The following is a 13,812-nucleotide window of genomic DNA, read 5'->3' as shown; positions in this document are numbered from 1 at the left end:
GCGATGATATTTTTCTAAGATTGAATCGACAATTGTTAATTAAATAAATAATAAAATTAAGAGGTCTAATAAAAGTAATTACCAATTATAAACACAAAAAAATGAGTAAAAATTAAAATTTCTCACCTTAAAAGCGAGACTTGGATCCAACGCAAGAGTTTTGTAAGCGAACAGAGATTCAAAGACAAAAAGAACGAAAGGGAAACGTGGCTCTCACCAAAAATAAACTCATGATTGAGTCAAATCAGCTTATTTTTTATTTAAAACAGTGCAAACAGAAAACTCAGAACAAGACATTAATATTACAATTTCACAAAAAAAAACATTTGTTTACTCCAAAAAATAAAAGTATGTCTGACCTGTGCGACTCATTTTTTTTTTTTTTAAACTTATTCTTGAGAACTGAAGAGACTCTGGTCTAGAACTACCACTTCCACCTGCTGACAGCAGCTCCACACGCCAGCAGAACCACGAAGGCGCCCATGAAGCCCAGCACGGTTGTGGGCAGCGTCCTTCGGGTGGCAGGTAAGAGTTTGGGAAGCGGGCAGCAGTCTTTGGCCTCTTCCATCTAAGAGAACACATTACTATAAACACTACCTTGTACAAAAGTTCATGGAGGAAAATAAGTGTTTTTAGACATATGTGTGCACAACATTATAAAGACAAAATGAACATTACATGCGTCGCTTTTGTCCGAGTCCAGTATGAGCGAAAATCTCTTTAAAAACATCTATTTTCTAGGAGATACTGTATTATTTATGTGAAACAGCTAAATATTGAAACCAGAAACAAACTTAAACTAAGAGGTTCTTCCTGTTAACTTTTAATTGGTGTTACTGTATGTTTGTTATGAGATACATTTATTAAGAGAACAAAATATATATATAAAAAAGACAAATAAATTGGTGCCTTAAAGTCCTTTCACGTAAACCGTGGTCATTTGATCAATTTAAACATCTTCTTTCATAAAAATGTAGTTTCGTCTTTTTCATTTATATAATATTTAACAATCTACTCTACATCGATTGTTTATGTACAAAGAAAGCCCCACTCTTTAGTCAAAGTAAATTCAAATTATCTTTAAAAAATGTTTTAATGAATTGCATTTTGAAGGAAGTAAAGTTAGTAATCAATCCAACATCCCCCCCAGTATCTCAGTTTAGACCCTGTGAGACACAATGAATGGTGATGTGTCACTCAGAAACATACCTCTGCCAAGGAGTTATGTTTTTGTTGTTTGTCATCCTAAAATAACTTAAAAAAAAGTAGGTTAATTAATAAAGAAGGATATCTCCATGCCTACAGACTTCAACTGGGAGGAGTTGTCTGGGAACACCTCAGTGGAAGAGTTTGACCTCTTTTTTCCCCCTCGCTGCTGACCCCTGACCTAAGCTTAGCTTAGCAGTAGAAGATGGACAGATGGATGAATGGATGAATGATGATTTAATTTATTTTCTCAAGTAGATTTTAAAGGCAGAAAATGTACTTGTTATTCATTTAAATTTGATCTGATTTACAGTAATTTCTCAGATGTTGACTAGTCTGCTCATATCTGGCCAAGTAAAGAAAGTCATAATAATATTAACAATAATATCCTGTATTTTTACATTAATATGAATAGGTTAAAAAAATACAATTATAAACAAAATTTGAGTTTGAATCCAGCAATGAACATGATCATGTCCATCTTGCAACAACTGCTTATCCATCTGTTTAATTTCTATGCTTTTCCTCTTGTTAAATCCAATCTGAGCTCATTAACAAAGGAAAACAGCACCTTGAGGTTGTCAGAGCATTGGATAACAACACGTGTAACCCCGACATCACAAAATATACAATTTATGATCAACTGGATGAAGCCGTGCACGGAGACAGTCTTGTCAAACACTTGGGTTGTATCAGTTGAAAAGAATGTAAAATCTTCCAAATATTATCGACAAGACTAAACATTGAATGTCAGCGAGAACAGGGAGAAAAAAAACCTTGTTTTGTGACTGTTTATGTAGATCAGCTGCGAGCTGGTGAATCCAAATGGGCTCCACAACACACACCTCTATCTGCTCTCTCACCCAGCAGCCCTTTCTTTAGACTCCTTCACCCTAACCACTCGTATCCTGTCCCAGCTTCTCCTCCCCTCCCCTTTTTTTCGACTCCTCTTCTGTGCGCTGACAGGTCAGTGTCACAGCCGTGCTGACTTATGGGCTGTGAGGACTCTGCTCTGTCAGGAAAAGAAAAAGAAAAAAAGACTCCCTCCTCTTGGGATACAAATGGAATTGCACACGTACACAATGGGTCAGGTGCACACAGGATCCTGCGCACGAACCTGTTGGTGCTTGTCAAAATTCATATTTGTAGACAGTGAAAACAAAAAAAAAAAAAACTCTCCGCTTTCGTGTTATTTTAAATCCCAGCATGTCAGTGAAGAAATGATTTAGCTTCGCTCAAGTCAAGTATTTTTGCGGCTGCAGCCCAAACACTGACTGACAATAATGTCTCACTGGTGAGAGACGGTAAAAGAGTGACGCTGAATGTTCACTGATGCTTTTAAAAAACAAAAAACTCAAATCAATTGGCAATAATGGCTGACAGGTAATGCGATCCTTCAATCTCAATTTGATTTTTTTGCCAATGGACATACATTTGAAAGTGAAAAACCACAAAAATCCACAAATCAATTACATGTAAATCATATTTTGGATCAAAAATTGGACAGACTGCTGCTCTGTCTCGACAAGAATTGACATCTACCAACCTGGGTTTTAGACTCTGAGAATAAACCAAAGTACAACGTGTGTGTGTGGATTTCTGACCTGGCCTAAAAGATGGTGAAGGCAGATCACTTCCTTCTTCAGGACTTCAGTCTGGATCACCAGCTGATTGCAGGCGGTCTGCGCCTCTTTCTTCGGGTCCAGTGGGAAGATCAGCTGCACAGACAGAAGAGTAAAAATTAGTATTGTTACTGTATATTGAGGGTTAAAAAAAAAAAGGCGCCAGAAATAATACTTTAAATCTTACATATTGCTTCTGTATACCGGTGTGTTACCCAATTAATTAATCAATACATGTTGTGAATTCACACGACACCTGAGACGCGTGTTTGGGGAACCGATTGATGACGTCGTGAATCATGTCCGACAGGTACGAGCACTGCTGATTGACACTGATCAGGAAGTTTTGCAGCTCCTCATTCCTGCCAATGAAGAAAAATAAAAGAATGATGCAACAGGTTTTAACGTTTGTATAATAGATAAAGACATGAGGTACATTTATATTTTAACAAATAACTAGTTGCCAACGCCATTATCAGCGTTTGATTTTTAGCATGCGAAAAAGTTGGCATCTTTAATAATCAAAAACAATACACAGCTGAAAAACATTCTTTAAGACAAACACAGGAGTCCCAGAAAATCAGGGAAAAGCCTGCACAAATAAAAATGTATTATTTATTAACTACTGATCTCTTATTACTTACAAAGACATAAAATGTATGTTAAAATGTTATTTAAAGGGAATATTAAGACATCTTGTTAAGTAATATGTTGATTTTGATTTAAAAATTCTAGATATAGTTAATGGACGGAGTCAAACTACATTTTATGGTTGAATTTTCTTTGCAGTTCATCACTCAAGAGAGTAAAACGGAGAAAGAGAACATCTTTTACACACATCAACTTGCTGCGCTGACATTCCAGACAGACTGATCGCTTCCAAAAAGCATTTACCAGCATCCATGAGGACCACCTCATTAGGCTCTTCAGCGAGCGGAGCAGGTGGCCAAATCTTCTCCCACATTACGAGTCCTTTCCAGAAACATCTACCTAAAATGATTTGTTGCATATATTCCTCAACCCTCTGGCTTTGCTCTTCCCATCCGCCCCGGTCCTCAGAGATATTGATGGCTCTTATCTTAATGGTACATTTCCTTGGAAAGGAGCACAGGCAGCCTGTCCTGCTCACACTCTGTCAGAGGGGTGAGTAAACACTGTCACTCAGTTGGAGCAGCACCTTCACCTCCCTTCTCCCTGCTGTTAGTTTGTCTAGGGGCGAGCAGTGAGGGGTCGCCAGCGGGGTTTGAGATAATGCTATGTGTAGATGGCCATGATGAATGGCTACTACCAACACTTTGTTTAACCCGACAAGTAAATTAGCCACACAAACAGATTTCTGCGGCTATTTTGGTACACAATGAAACACTCAACCTACTTTCAACGACTTTGTACATGCAGTTCAACCCCAAACCTACTGATGACAATGTCTGAATATTATGGAAAATGACCTTATTATCTCCATCTAATATGTTGATATTAGACGGTCAGTCAGCAAAAAAAAAAAACTTGAAACCATATAAAGATGTTTCAATTAAATTTCCAGGAAAGGCTGAACAGAAAAAATACATTTTTGAATCTAGATCCAGAAAACTTAAAAGGTTTCGTCATCAACTTTGAGGAGCTACAGAGCACGAGATCACCACCTGCTGTCCCATTGAGGTCCTTGCAACCATTTTTCACTGAACATTATGGAGTCTGCTGACTCCTTCAAGAAACATCTTAAGATGTTTTTATTTGTTCAGGCTTTTCCTTGATTTTCTGTAACTCCTGTTGTGTTATCAGTTTTATCTTGACCTTTAAAATATATACTTTATTGAATATTGTTTTCATTGTTAAGCGCTTTGTGGCCCTGGTCTGGAAAAAAGGATCAATAAAGGTCCAATTAATTATTTAATTTATTGTACTTTTCTATAAAAATGTAATCAATCTTAAAATCTTACATGGGCCTTGAAAAGGTCGAAGGTAGAATAACGATTCAAAATCCTGGACTGCAGTGGTCAGTACCTCAAAGGTAACCCAATGATTCGAATTTCGAAAATATGAGTTTTGTCTTTGCTAAATCCTGTCAAATGCCAAAAACACCCAAAAGGAGCTTTCAGAAAGAAAAACAGGTAACATTTATTTGAATTTTTTTATCAGAATGTTTCTGCTCAGAGCTCAAGATGATTCAGCATTAAAAGTGAATAGTTTACCCAAAATTCAAATTTCACTAACTTTCTACTCACCCTCATTTAGACTAAGGGTTGGGAGTAATTCTTGGCTTTTTAGAGCTATAGATGAAAATGAAAGTCAGTTTCTTCTAAAGTACTTCCTGTCTGTGCAGCATGTTATTCTTTAAACTTCTGCTACAAATGAGATTAAAACATAGATTTGTTTAAGTTTTTCCCAGAATACAATTTGTCTTGTCGAGGCAGACAACCAGCATGGAGGTGTTTAAATGTTTTTTAGACGAGGATTTTGAGCATCAGTCGCTCCATTAAATTGAGCCGTTTTTTCCTTTAATTAAAAAAGAACAGATCATTCTGAAAAATAATCACACGTGTTTGTCGACATGAGGGTAAGTAGAAAATGAGTGAAGTATGAATTTTTGGTGAACTATCACTTTAAGGTGAGACGATTTTTTTGTGGTTAATATTGTTTTTTCAGGTCATATCATTTTACTTTTTACCTCAAGCACGATAAAAAATAATAATCACACCAACATAGAACTGGTAAAAATTGCAAAAAGTTGGTTACTCCTGTCATAGGCAACACATCAGCAAAATTTCATCTAAAAATTTAAATTACGATTCCTACCCGCTATTGGACTCTCCAAACTTCTCAATGTTACTCAGGTCCACTTGGTTTAGATGCAGTTCCTCCACAGCACTCAGCAGCTTCTCCTGGTCCTCTGGATCTATGATGCCAATCTGACAAAAAAAATCACATTATATTAATACTTTATCATTTGTAGGCTAAAATAAAATGGATGAAATGTATGAATACATTTTTTTTATATGTGGGAGCAAAGAAAAAACACCAAAGGATCAATAAAGGTCCAAAAAATAAATAATAACGACCCTCTAGAGTAAATTTCTGAAATTGAAAAAAATGCAGTGTGTATGTATGTATTGATTTTTTTATTTATTTAAATGTATATATATATATATATATATATATAAATAAAGCATATGAACAATAACTTAAATTAGTTCAAAAAAAGAAAAGAAATCGATGACCAACTAAGCATCCACAGCTAATTATTTTTGTTTCATTTTCATTTGACTAAAAATGTATTTGATATTTTAAATGATGCAGTTAATATAATCTTCTCAAGGGACACAAGGATCCCGAGCCATACTTTGAAGATGTCTGCTGTAGGATGAATGGCAACAACTGAGTGCAGTTTTCTTTGTTTCACTTCACCTTCTCTAACTCCTTCTTCTCTATAGTTAACAGCTGATACAAGGCGATGTTGTGATCCTGAACACAGAGAAAAAACTTCATTCAATTAACTAGTTTACCTTCAGAAAGGATGGCAGATTTGCAAATATCCCATCAAACAAAGCTACACTAGTGTGGGAAGTTGCATTAAAAAGGCTTACATTCAAGAGATCGGTCAGGTGGCTCAATCCAAGGCCGTGCAGGAAGAGCTCCATATCATCAAGCTTGTCTGCACTGAGAAGAATTCAAGTTAAATTAGATTAAAGGTACGTTACGAACGTTAAGAGAAGAGAGACACATTCAACTTGTGCCAAGTCGGTAGAAGACTTGTCGTGGTTACAGAACAAAATCATTTGCTTTTCTATGGTTCTTCATTACAAGCTACAGTAGAAAGCGTTTGATAATAACCCAGGTGCGCGTGAACGACCGAGCAATCATTCAGACGGTTTGTTATTGTTTATGTCTGGATGCCGACGTCACAGACACATGCTGCACAGGCACTAGAGAAAAAAAGCCAACAAAGGGGTCAGAGGCAAATTAAGAACGGTTATGTTGAAGCATCTAAATAAGATTTTAATACTAGATGTCAGAACACTACATTTGGTTCTTTATAACATAATATGTTATGCTCTGTCAGTAATCATTTTGGGGTTTGATTGTGTCTTATGTAACATGCTGATTTATGCTTTCCACTTTTATAGAATGGCCTAAAATATAAAAAAGGAATAATGTAAAACCATTTTAAACATGGAACACAGGAATTTTATTTTTATTTTCAAAGATGTTGGTAAATTAACTCTAAAATTATGTCAACTGTTATTTAAAAAGATTTGCATTTGTGTATGGTTTGAATTATTTGAACTATTATTCTCTGTATTGCCTTTACCTCCATTAATCAAATGTGATGGTTACTGTGATACCTTTCAAAGTATGTAAGGGTTTCAGGGTCACCCTTCGAGAGCTGCTTGAGACTTCGACTGAAGGAAGAGCTGTTTGATGAGGTCAGGATTTTGAATATCTGGTGACAAAGAGATGAAATACATCAGGGAAATGCACAGCTTTCACATTGGCATCCATATAATTACAAGTGTTAAGTTAAATGTACCTATTAATAAAATAAAACTTTAGACCACATTTCGATGAAAATGAAAACACAGATAAACTACTGAGCACCTGTTTGTGCTTCAGCTGCTCCGCTAGATCAGCAGGACTCTGATGAAACTTGTTCTTGATGGTTTTATCTGCTCCCAGCTGCAGGAGCTTCAGCACAGCCTCCTCTTTCTTATACTGCACTGCAAAAAACAAAGCCTGCGGACCAAACCGTGTTATTGTCATTGTTGTTTAACGTATGTATAAAAGACACGTACTGTGAAGCCTTTAGAATCACACATGTTGACTTTCGCCCCGTGCGACACCAGGAGGTTGATCACTTTAGGGAGCCCATCCCGTGCGGCCATCATCAGACAGGTCATACGAGAACTACGAAAGAGAAGAGTAACAATCACTTTAGTAAATGCATGTTTTACTTGTTGATAAACATTTTAATTATAGTCGACATTAGGGTTTAACAGAGTGACGCACATAGTGAACTGTAGTAGTGCCGAAGATACACTAGAGGACGCTATTCTCCACTCTCCTTAAATTATTCTGGATTTACTGTTCTGGAAAATGTACAAATCACCTGAGATGACAACATGAAGTAAAGCTCATCAATTCACTTCATCCCTGCTCATGAATCTGTCTGACAACCACAGCAATAAAGAGGCCATCTTAAACATTCAGGTTGAATTATGAGAGCAGTGTTTCAGCCGTTGTACATGCGAGTGAAAACTTTGTATTTAGACAAAATATATATTTTCATTTTTATACATATAAAGTATACTTAACAGAAAAAGGAGTTGATTTAAGATTATTTTTGGGAAATGTTCCCCGTTATTTGGTAGAAAGGGTACTTTAATGATTAAAATGAATCAAATATAAAATTGTTCTAATTAATGGTTTATCAACTTGTATGTCAACTTATTTGTTACTCGAATCCCCGTTTAATATTACACAGCAAAGACCTATAAAACATTAGCAGAAATGTCGCTTTATTTCAAGAAGATGATTCCATCAAAATCCTAAACAGCTTTTATTGCATCAGCATTATACATGGAATCTTTCTCCAGGTGTTGGTCTCCTAAGGATTTTTATTGTTGTGCATTCAGGATAAATATAAAACAGAACAGGCAAACGGAATTATCACCCATTAGAAAATTCAAAGTTCATATCTTTTAAATGGCTACAAAATAAAAAAAAGGACCACATTCTTAGATAAGATAAGCAAATAGGTTGTCACACTAAAACCAGTGATTCATGGTAGATCAACTTCCCACTAAGCAGGGAATATCATTTTAAATCGTAAAAGTGAGTAACAAGTCTATAAATCTTGACTTTTCTGACAGTTAAATCATCATTTCTGGACATCTGGTTTTAAAAACAGTCGCATGATACTCATCACGGTTTAATAATCAACTGGAAACAAAGTCAATATTGTATGTCAATTCCAACATGTCAGTGAATTTCGGTGAAAAAGTGTTGAGAACAGACATTTCCTCTTCACCTGGCTGTTGTTCACTTCTGTTTTCAGGCAAATCACACGCTCGGCTGAGTCATCACCGAGATATGGCTGGTGTTGATGTAGTTTCCCAAAGGTTGTGACGCAGTGAGAGGTTTATCAAGGTCACCGACACGATTCATGATTGCGTGTGACAGGGAGGGTCCGAGTTTCACTCATTTAACCAAATAATAGATTCATTCTGCTGTTTTGACAATTTTAAGGAAGGCTGCAAAAGTTCAAACAGCTCAACTTTCCAAATGGAGATTAAACCATATTGAAAATAAATATATTTTGTTCCTATAATTTCATTATGCTCAGATAGCTTTTGACAAATAAATATGAATCAGGAAAATAACAATAATTTAAGAAAAACACTACATTATTAATTTATTATTCAATGATTCAACAATTTCCAAGGAATAAATATTCAGTATATATATATATATATATATATATATATATATAATTAAAAAGAAAGGTATTTAGACAATCGACTTCATATCATGTTATAACTATTTGCACTGACGCAGAAGACTAACAGATTGTGTTAATCTGTTGAATATCCAGACATGAGAGGATATTTTATCATCCATGCTCACATGGAACTCTGAACTGGCTGCGGGGGATGGTTACCTCACAGAGCCAACCCGGTTCTGTAACTTGTTAAGTTCCTGAAAATGTTTGGTCTGGGAAGGAACCGTTCAATTTCCTACGTGCATCACTAGTGGAGGCTTCAGATGGTACGTGTCAAACACATGCAAGGGTGCCAACAATGGCAGGTTAGATTAACACTAATGTTTATTAGGAGGGTAATGGATGCAAATGTTTTAATTATATCATTCGATCATAAATTGACGGCAATGCTTCTTCAAAGAAGAAAATCTATATGTAGTTGGTTAAAAATCTATGTTTGTTTGTCTCTCATCTGTCAGTCTTTACATGCACCCACAGTAACAGGACATTCCATGTGAAACGTCCAAATAAACAGACACTGTAAGAGTTCAACGGCGTAAACTGCTGCCACATGACACAACAAGCCAGATTAAAGGAGCCATTGCTTGACGTGGTAATGATGGGTCACATGTGTCTGAAGCTCTAGGGGCCAAATCCGTCCCATAAAGTCATTTTAATGTGGCCCGCAAGATTGTTTGGCTAAAAATCAAAGTGAATTAATGTTCAGGATTGTTAATATTGGGACCACCAAATATGCCAGTTTCTAAGATAAGATAAGGAACGGGTAATATGGATGTTAACAATTATTAAATTACTTATAAGTGTAAATATTGAAAGGAAGACGTTTTAATGGATGTGTTGTTGTACATCCATGAAAAAAATATATATAAAAATCTGACTTTTACTACTTGTTACAGACCATTTGGTAATATTTGGATCCAACCATGACTTCGTCGAGTATGATGTTATTTAATAGTATTGCAGAAAATTGTATTTTAACTCTTTTCTCATGTGTGGAGGCATATTACAATGAATACACTGTAAAATAATGTCCTTTAAGGGCATTGACAAAAAGTGTAAAAATCCAACATCTGCTTAGTAAGTTTTTTATTATAGGAAAATACAACTTAAATCATCTATTTTTTGTCTCTTCTATAAAATAACCGAGAAAATAATCAGCATATGAATCGATTATTTCATCAGATAATAAAGCATTGACAAGTCAGATCTGGATTAACTGTAAAGGTTGGACGTGTGCAATATCAGGCAGTTGGTGGTTATGAATGAATGGAATAAAATAATAAACTTCTAAATGTTTAAAGTGCTTCTCTTACTTGTCTGCCATGTTGGGATCTGCGTTTCTAGACAGCAGCAGATCCACACAGCGAGAAATGTCATCTTCACTTGCTGCTGCCACACAGCTGGCCATGAGGACCGTCCAGTTATCTGCAGAGAAATCCATGTGCAAACATGACGATAGGAACCAGTCGGCAGTCAGTTCACCAAGCAATTACACGATTAAACTATATATATATATATATATATATATATATATATATATATATATATGATACAAAAAAGTAAACCGTAAATCAGTACTGTAAAAGCGTATGTATTTTCTCAAATGTGTTTCCACTTTACATCTAGTTTCCAAATTAAACTGACATGATTGACTGAACTGCTAAAAATAAACTGTTCAAAAACAGAAAACATATGACATAGTAAGGTAATGGATCATGCGGAAATAAAGGAGGGGAAAGTCTGTTAAAATAGATGGATAGCTATTGTATCAGGAAGTGTGTTGGACTTAACAATTCCATTTGATTACTGAGGAATTGTCCTCTAATCTTATCTTTTAGAGCCCAGTGTAGGACCCCTGGCAATGTACTCGGTTCCTGTCTTTTTCCAGCAATAAGTCCTTAACCTGTGTGTGCCAGGTTGTGCGTTCGTTTCCTCTTTGTGTGCGCACAAAGACTCAAACTTCCACATCTGTGTCTTTGTGGCAACGCATGTTTGGCTCTGTATCAGTGTGTGAATGCGTGTGTGTTTATGTTCTGTGTGTGTGGTTGTAAACCAGACAGCCTGAATTGCGTCTGTAGAGGGCTGGAGTAAATAAATCTTAGTAAGTGGGAATGACAGCAGCATGGTGACCGTTATCAATCTGTGTTCACATTCCAGAACTTTACCCTTGTTGCTCGGAAAGCCCAGCACCCAGACATGACCACACATCACCCTCCTGTTTGCTTCCTCCACCTGCCCCGGGCATCTGATGCGCCGGCTCGATCAAACCCGTCACACACAGTTTAAGTTCAAATTCTTGACTGGAAGCTAATTAGTATCAGACGTCTACAGTTCCAGGCTGTGGTTCCAAACTAGAGAAGGTGATGTTGACTGCAGTGACACATCATACAAGAGAAAGATTGCAAAAATAACGCAATACTGCATGTTACACCAAGAGATGAAAAGAAAATGTGATTCTAAACTATGGGTGTAACAAAAAATGCATATACTTAAATACAACCATTCCTTTTTTACGGTACCGTGTCAATATTCAACAGTACTGTATTCCTTTTTTCACAGCCAACATGGAATTATTCACAGTGTTCATTTTGTGTTGCAATAGAAGAGTCATTAAATCCTACGCAGCTTAAGGAACAATATAACTCTTTGATATCCTGGCAATGACTGAGGGCAAGAGGATACAGTGGACTTCAGCTGCTTTTAAAGTTGATGTTTGGACATATTTTGGTTTTAAAGCAAATGAAAGCAGTTATAACTTTAAGAGTCATGTGGTCTGTAAATTCTGCAACACCAGAGTCAAGTACTCGACAATACTACGAATATATCCTCGTTCCCACAGTATTGAAAAGTATCAGAATATATTGTATTGTTGCACTTGTATCATATCACCAGGTTGTTGCCAATATACCATGCAGCCTAAAAATCGGGATTCTTTTCTATTCTTCATTTCATGCATTTATTAATGCAGGTGTGTTATGCAAGAATGTGAACTTGATATTTCACTTCCAAAGTTCATTTTGCTATCCATCTTGTTTAAGGCAACAAACCATTATTTTATTACAAATGTATACCGGACCCACTGGTATTTATTTAAATTTGAAATTAAAATGGTCCATTTTTGTTATTATTTATTGTATTTGCATTTTATGTCCTTTAATTGTTACCCATGTAAATGACTTAAAACACTGAATACATAACATGGAGTATTAAGCAGATAACAGTTCACATATATTTGGTGAGCTCTTAAGAGTCACTATACCTTTACTATAATTTGCACAGGCTCCTCTGTCCAGAAGAACCTTTGCAAGGTCATAATGCCCTGCGTTGACAGTACACATAAGCAAAGTCCAACCGAAACTGAGTCTGGTCTCCACATCCATCCCTGTGCAGAAGAAAATAAGGGACACTACCATGATCATTATATTTCAATAACATATTTGATGTTTGCTTCATTTTCACTGACAATTGTATTTTTGTTTTACCTTACTCAAAAACAGTGATCAAAATACTGTGTCAAAATCTAAATGACTATATACAGAATTTTAACCTTATTAAACGTTTGAGCTTAATATTATTAAATGCAACAAGTCACTTGCCTTCATCCAGAAGTCGTTCCACCGTTTCAACATCTCCTTTGCTAGTGGATTGTTTCAGCAGCGAAAAACTGTCGCCTGGCTGCACAGCATTAGTTTCCTGCCACAAAAACACACCACAAAATGATTGCTTATAAAAAGTCAATAGTCATAAGAAGCTGAGATGTGTAACAATTTGCTTGTACATTTATTACATTACCAACTTTGACAAGTGGCATTATTTTATTGTAGAATAAGTACAGATGTAAACATTCAATTGTGATGCTGACACAGAGTATGGTTAAATATAGTTATGTTGAAAGTACTTTATATAGAGTCCTATATTTTCTATAATCAATGTGAAATTCAGTTTTAGCTTTAAAATGTTTCCACTTGTTTGATAACATAGCAGATCTTACATTAAATATGACGACATCCTCTTGTGACTTAATTTAAACAGCATGCTAATGCATCTAGCTACTTCAAAACTACTAGTTTTATATAAATATATATATATTTTTAGAAATAACCTGTACGCAAGAGGGCTTCTTGTCAGAGAAAGAACCCATGTGCCATTCTTCATTGCTGTCATCGCTCTCATCTCCCGCAGGAAAAGCGAGAATAGTTGGTGCTTCCATACTTCACTGCTAGCTGCTAGCTTGATGTTAGCCTTCGACCGCGTTTATTTTGTGGGCGTGGCTATTGATTAGCCACACCTGCGATAATCGAGCGCCAAGTAAGTGGCTAACGAACTGAACAAAATGTCCGCCAGTTAATGTTGGTCCAAAATAAACCGTTTTTTCAAATCATTTTTTATGTAAAGTACAGCAAAAGTAAGTATTATTAAAGGAAACACATTTGTATTGTAGCTCGTTTATTCACTCATCTACTAAATTATGTTTCTGAGGAACTTTGG

At 36.0% G+C, this 13,812-nt stretch overlaps 1 protein-coding gene across 1 annotated transcript; it reads right to left on the bottom strand.

Annotated features, from left to right (window-relative positions):
• Positions 1-242: 242 nt before the first annotated feature.
• Positions 243-13,536, bottom strand: asz1 (ankyrin repeat, SAM and basic leucine zipper domain containing 1). Its single transcript, XM_087797310.1, has 13 exons — positions 13,427-13,536; positions 12,921-13,017; positions 12,584-12,706; positions 10,638-10,749; positions 7,619-7,730; positions 7,425-7,559; positions 7,172-7,269; positions 6,413-6,485; positions 6,234-6,290; positions 5,625-5,737; positions 3,085-3,190; positions 2,811-2,924; positions 243-568 (listed from the first exon to the last, which is right to left on the bottom strand). The coding sequence occupies exons 1-13, from the start codon at positions 13,532-13,534 to the stop codon at positions 425-427; spliced, it is 1,392 nt and encodes a 463-aa protein (XP_087653436.1). The 5' UTR covers positions 13,535-13,536; the 3' UTR covers positions 243-424.
• Between the last annotated feature and the right edge of the window lie 276 nt (positions 13,537-13,812).

This window comes from Callionymus lyra, chromosome 8 (genome assembly GCF_982586985.1).
Source record: "Callionymus lyra chromosome 8, fCalLyr1.hap1.1, whole genome shotgun sequence".
Classification (NCBI taxonomy): Eukaryota; Metazoa; Chordata; class Actinopteri; order Syngnathiformes; family Callionymidae; genus Callionymus; species Callionymus lyra.
Note: the sequence above shows the minus strand (reverse complement) of the source record. Positions and strands in the feature narration are given on the sequence as shown.

Coding starts and splice junctions, on each gene's coding strand:
- asz1 (XM_087797310.1), bottom strand. CDS start 13,534: ATGGAAGCACCAACTATTCTCGCTTTTCCTGCGGGAGATGAGAGCGAT. Junction 12,707..12,920: donor GGAACGACTTCTGGATGAAG/GCAAGTGACTTG, acceptor TCTTCTGCACAG/GGATGGATGTGGAGACCAGA. Junction 3,191..5,624: donor TTTGGAGAGTCCAATAGCGG/GTAGGAATCGTA, acceptor CTTCATTGGCAG/GAATGAGGAGCTGCAAAACT.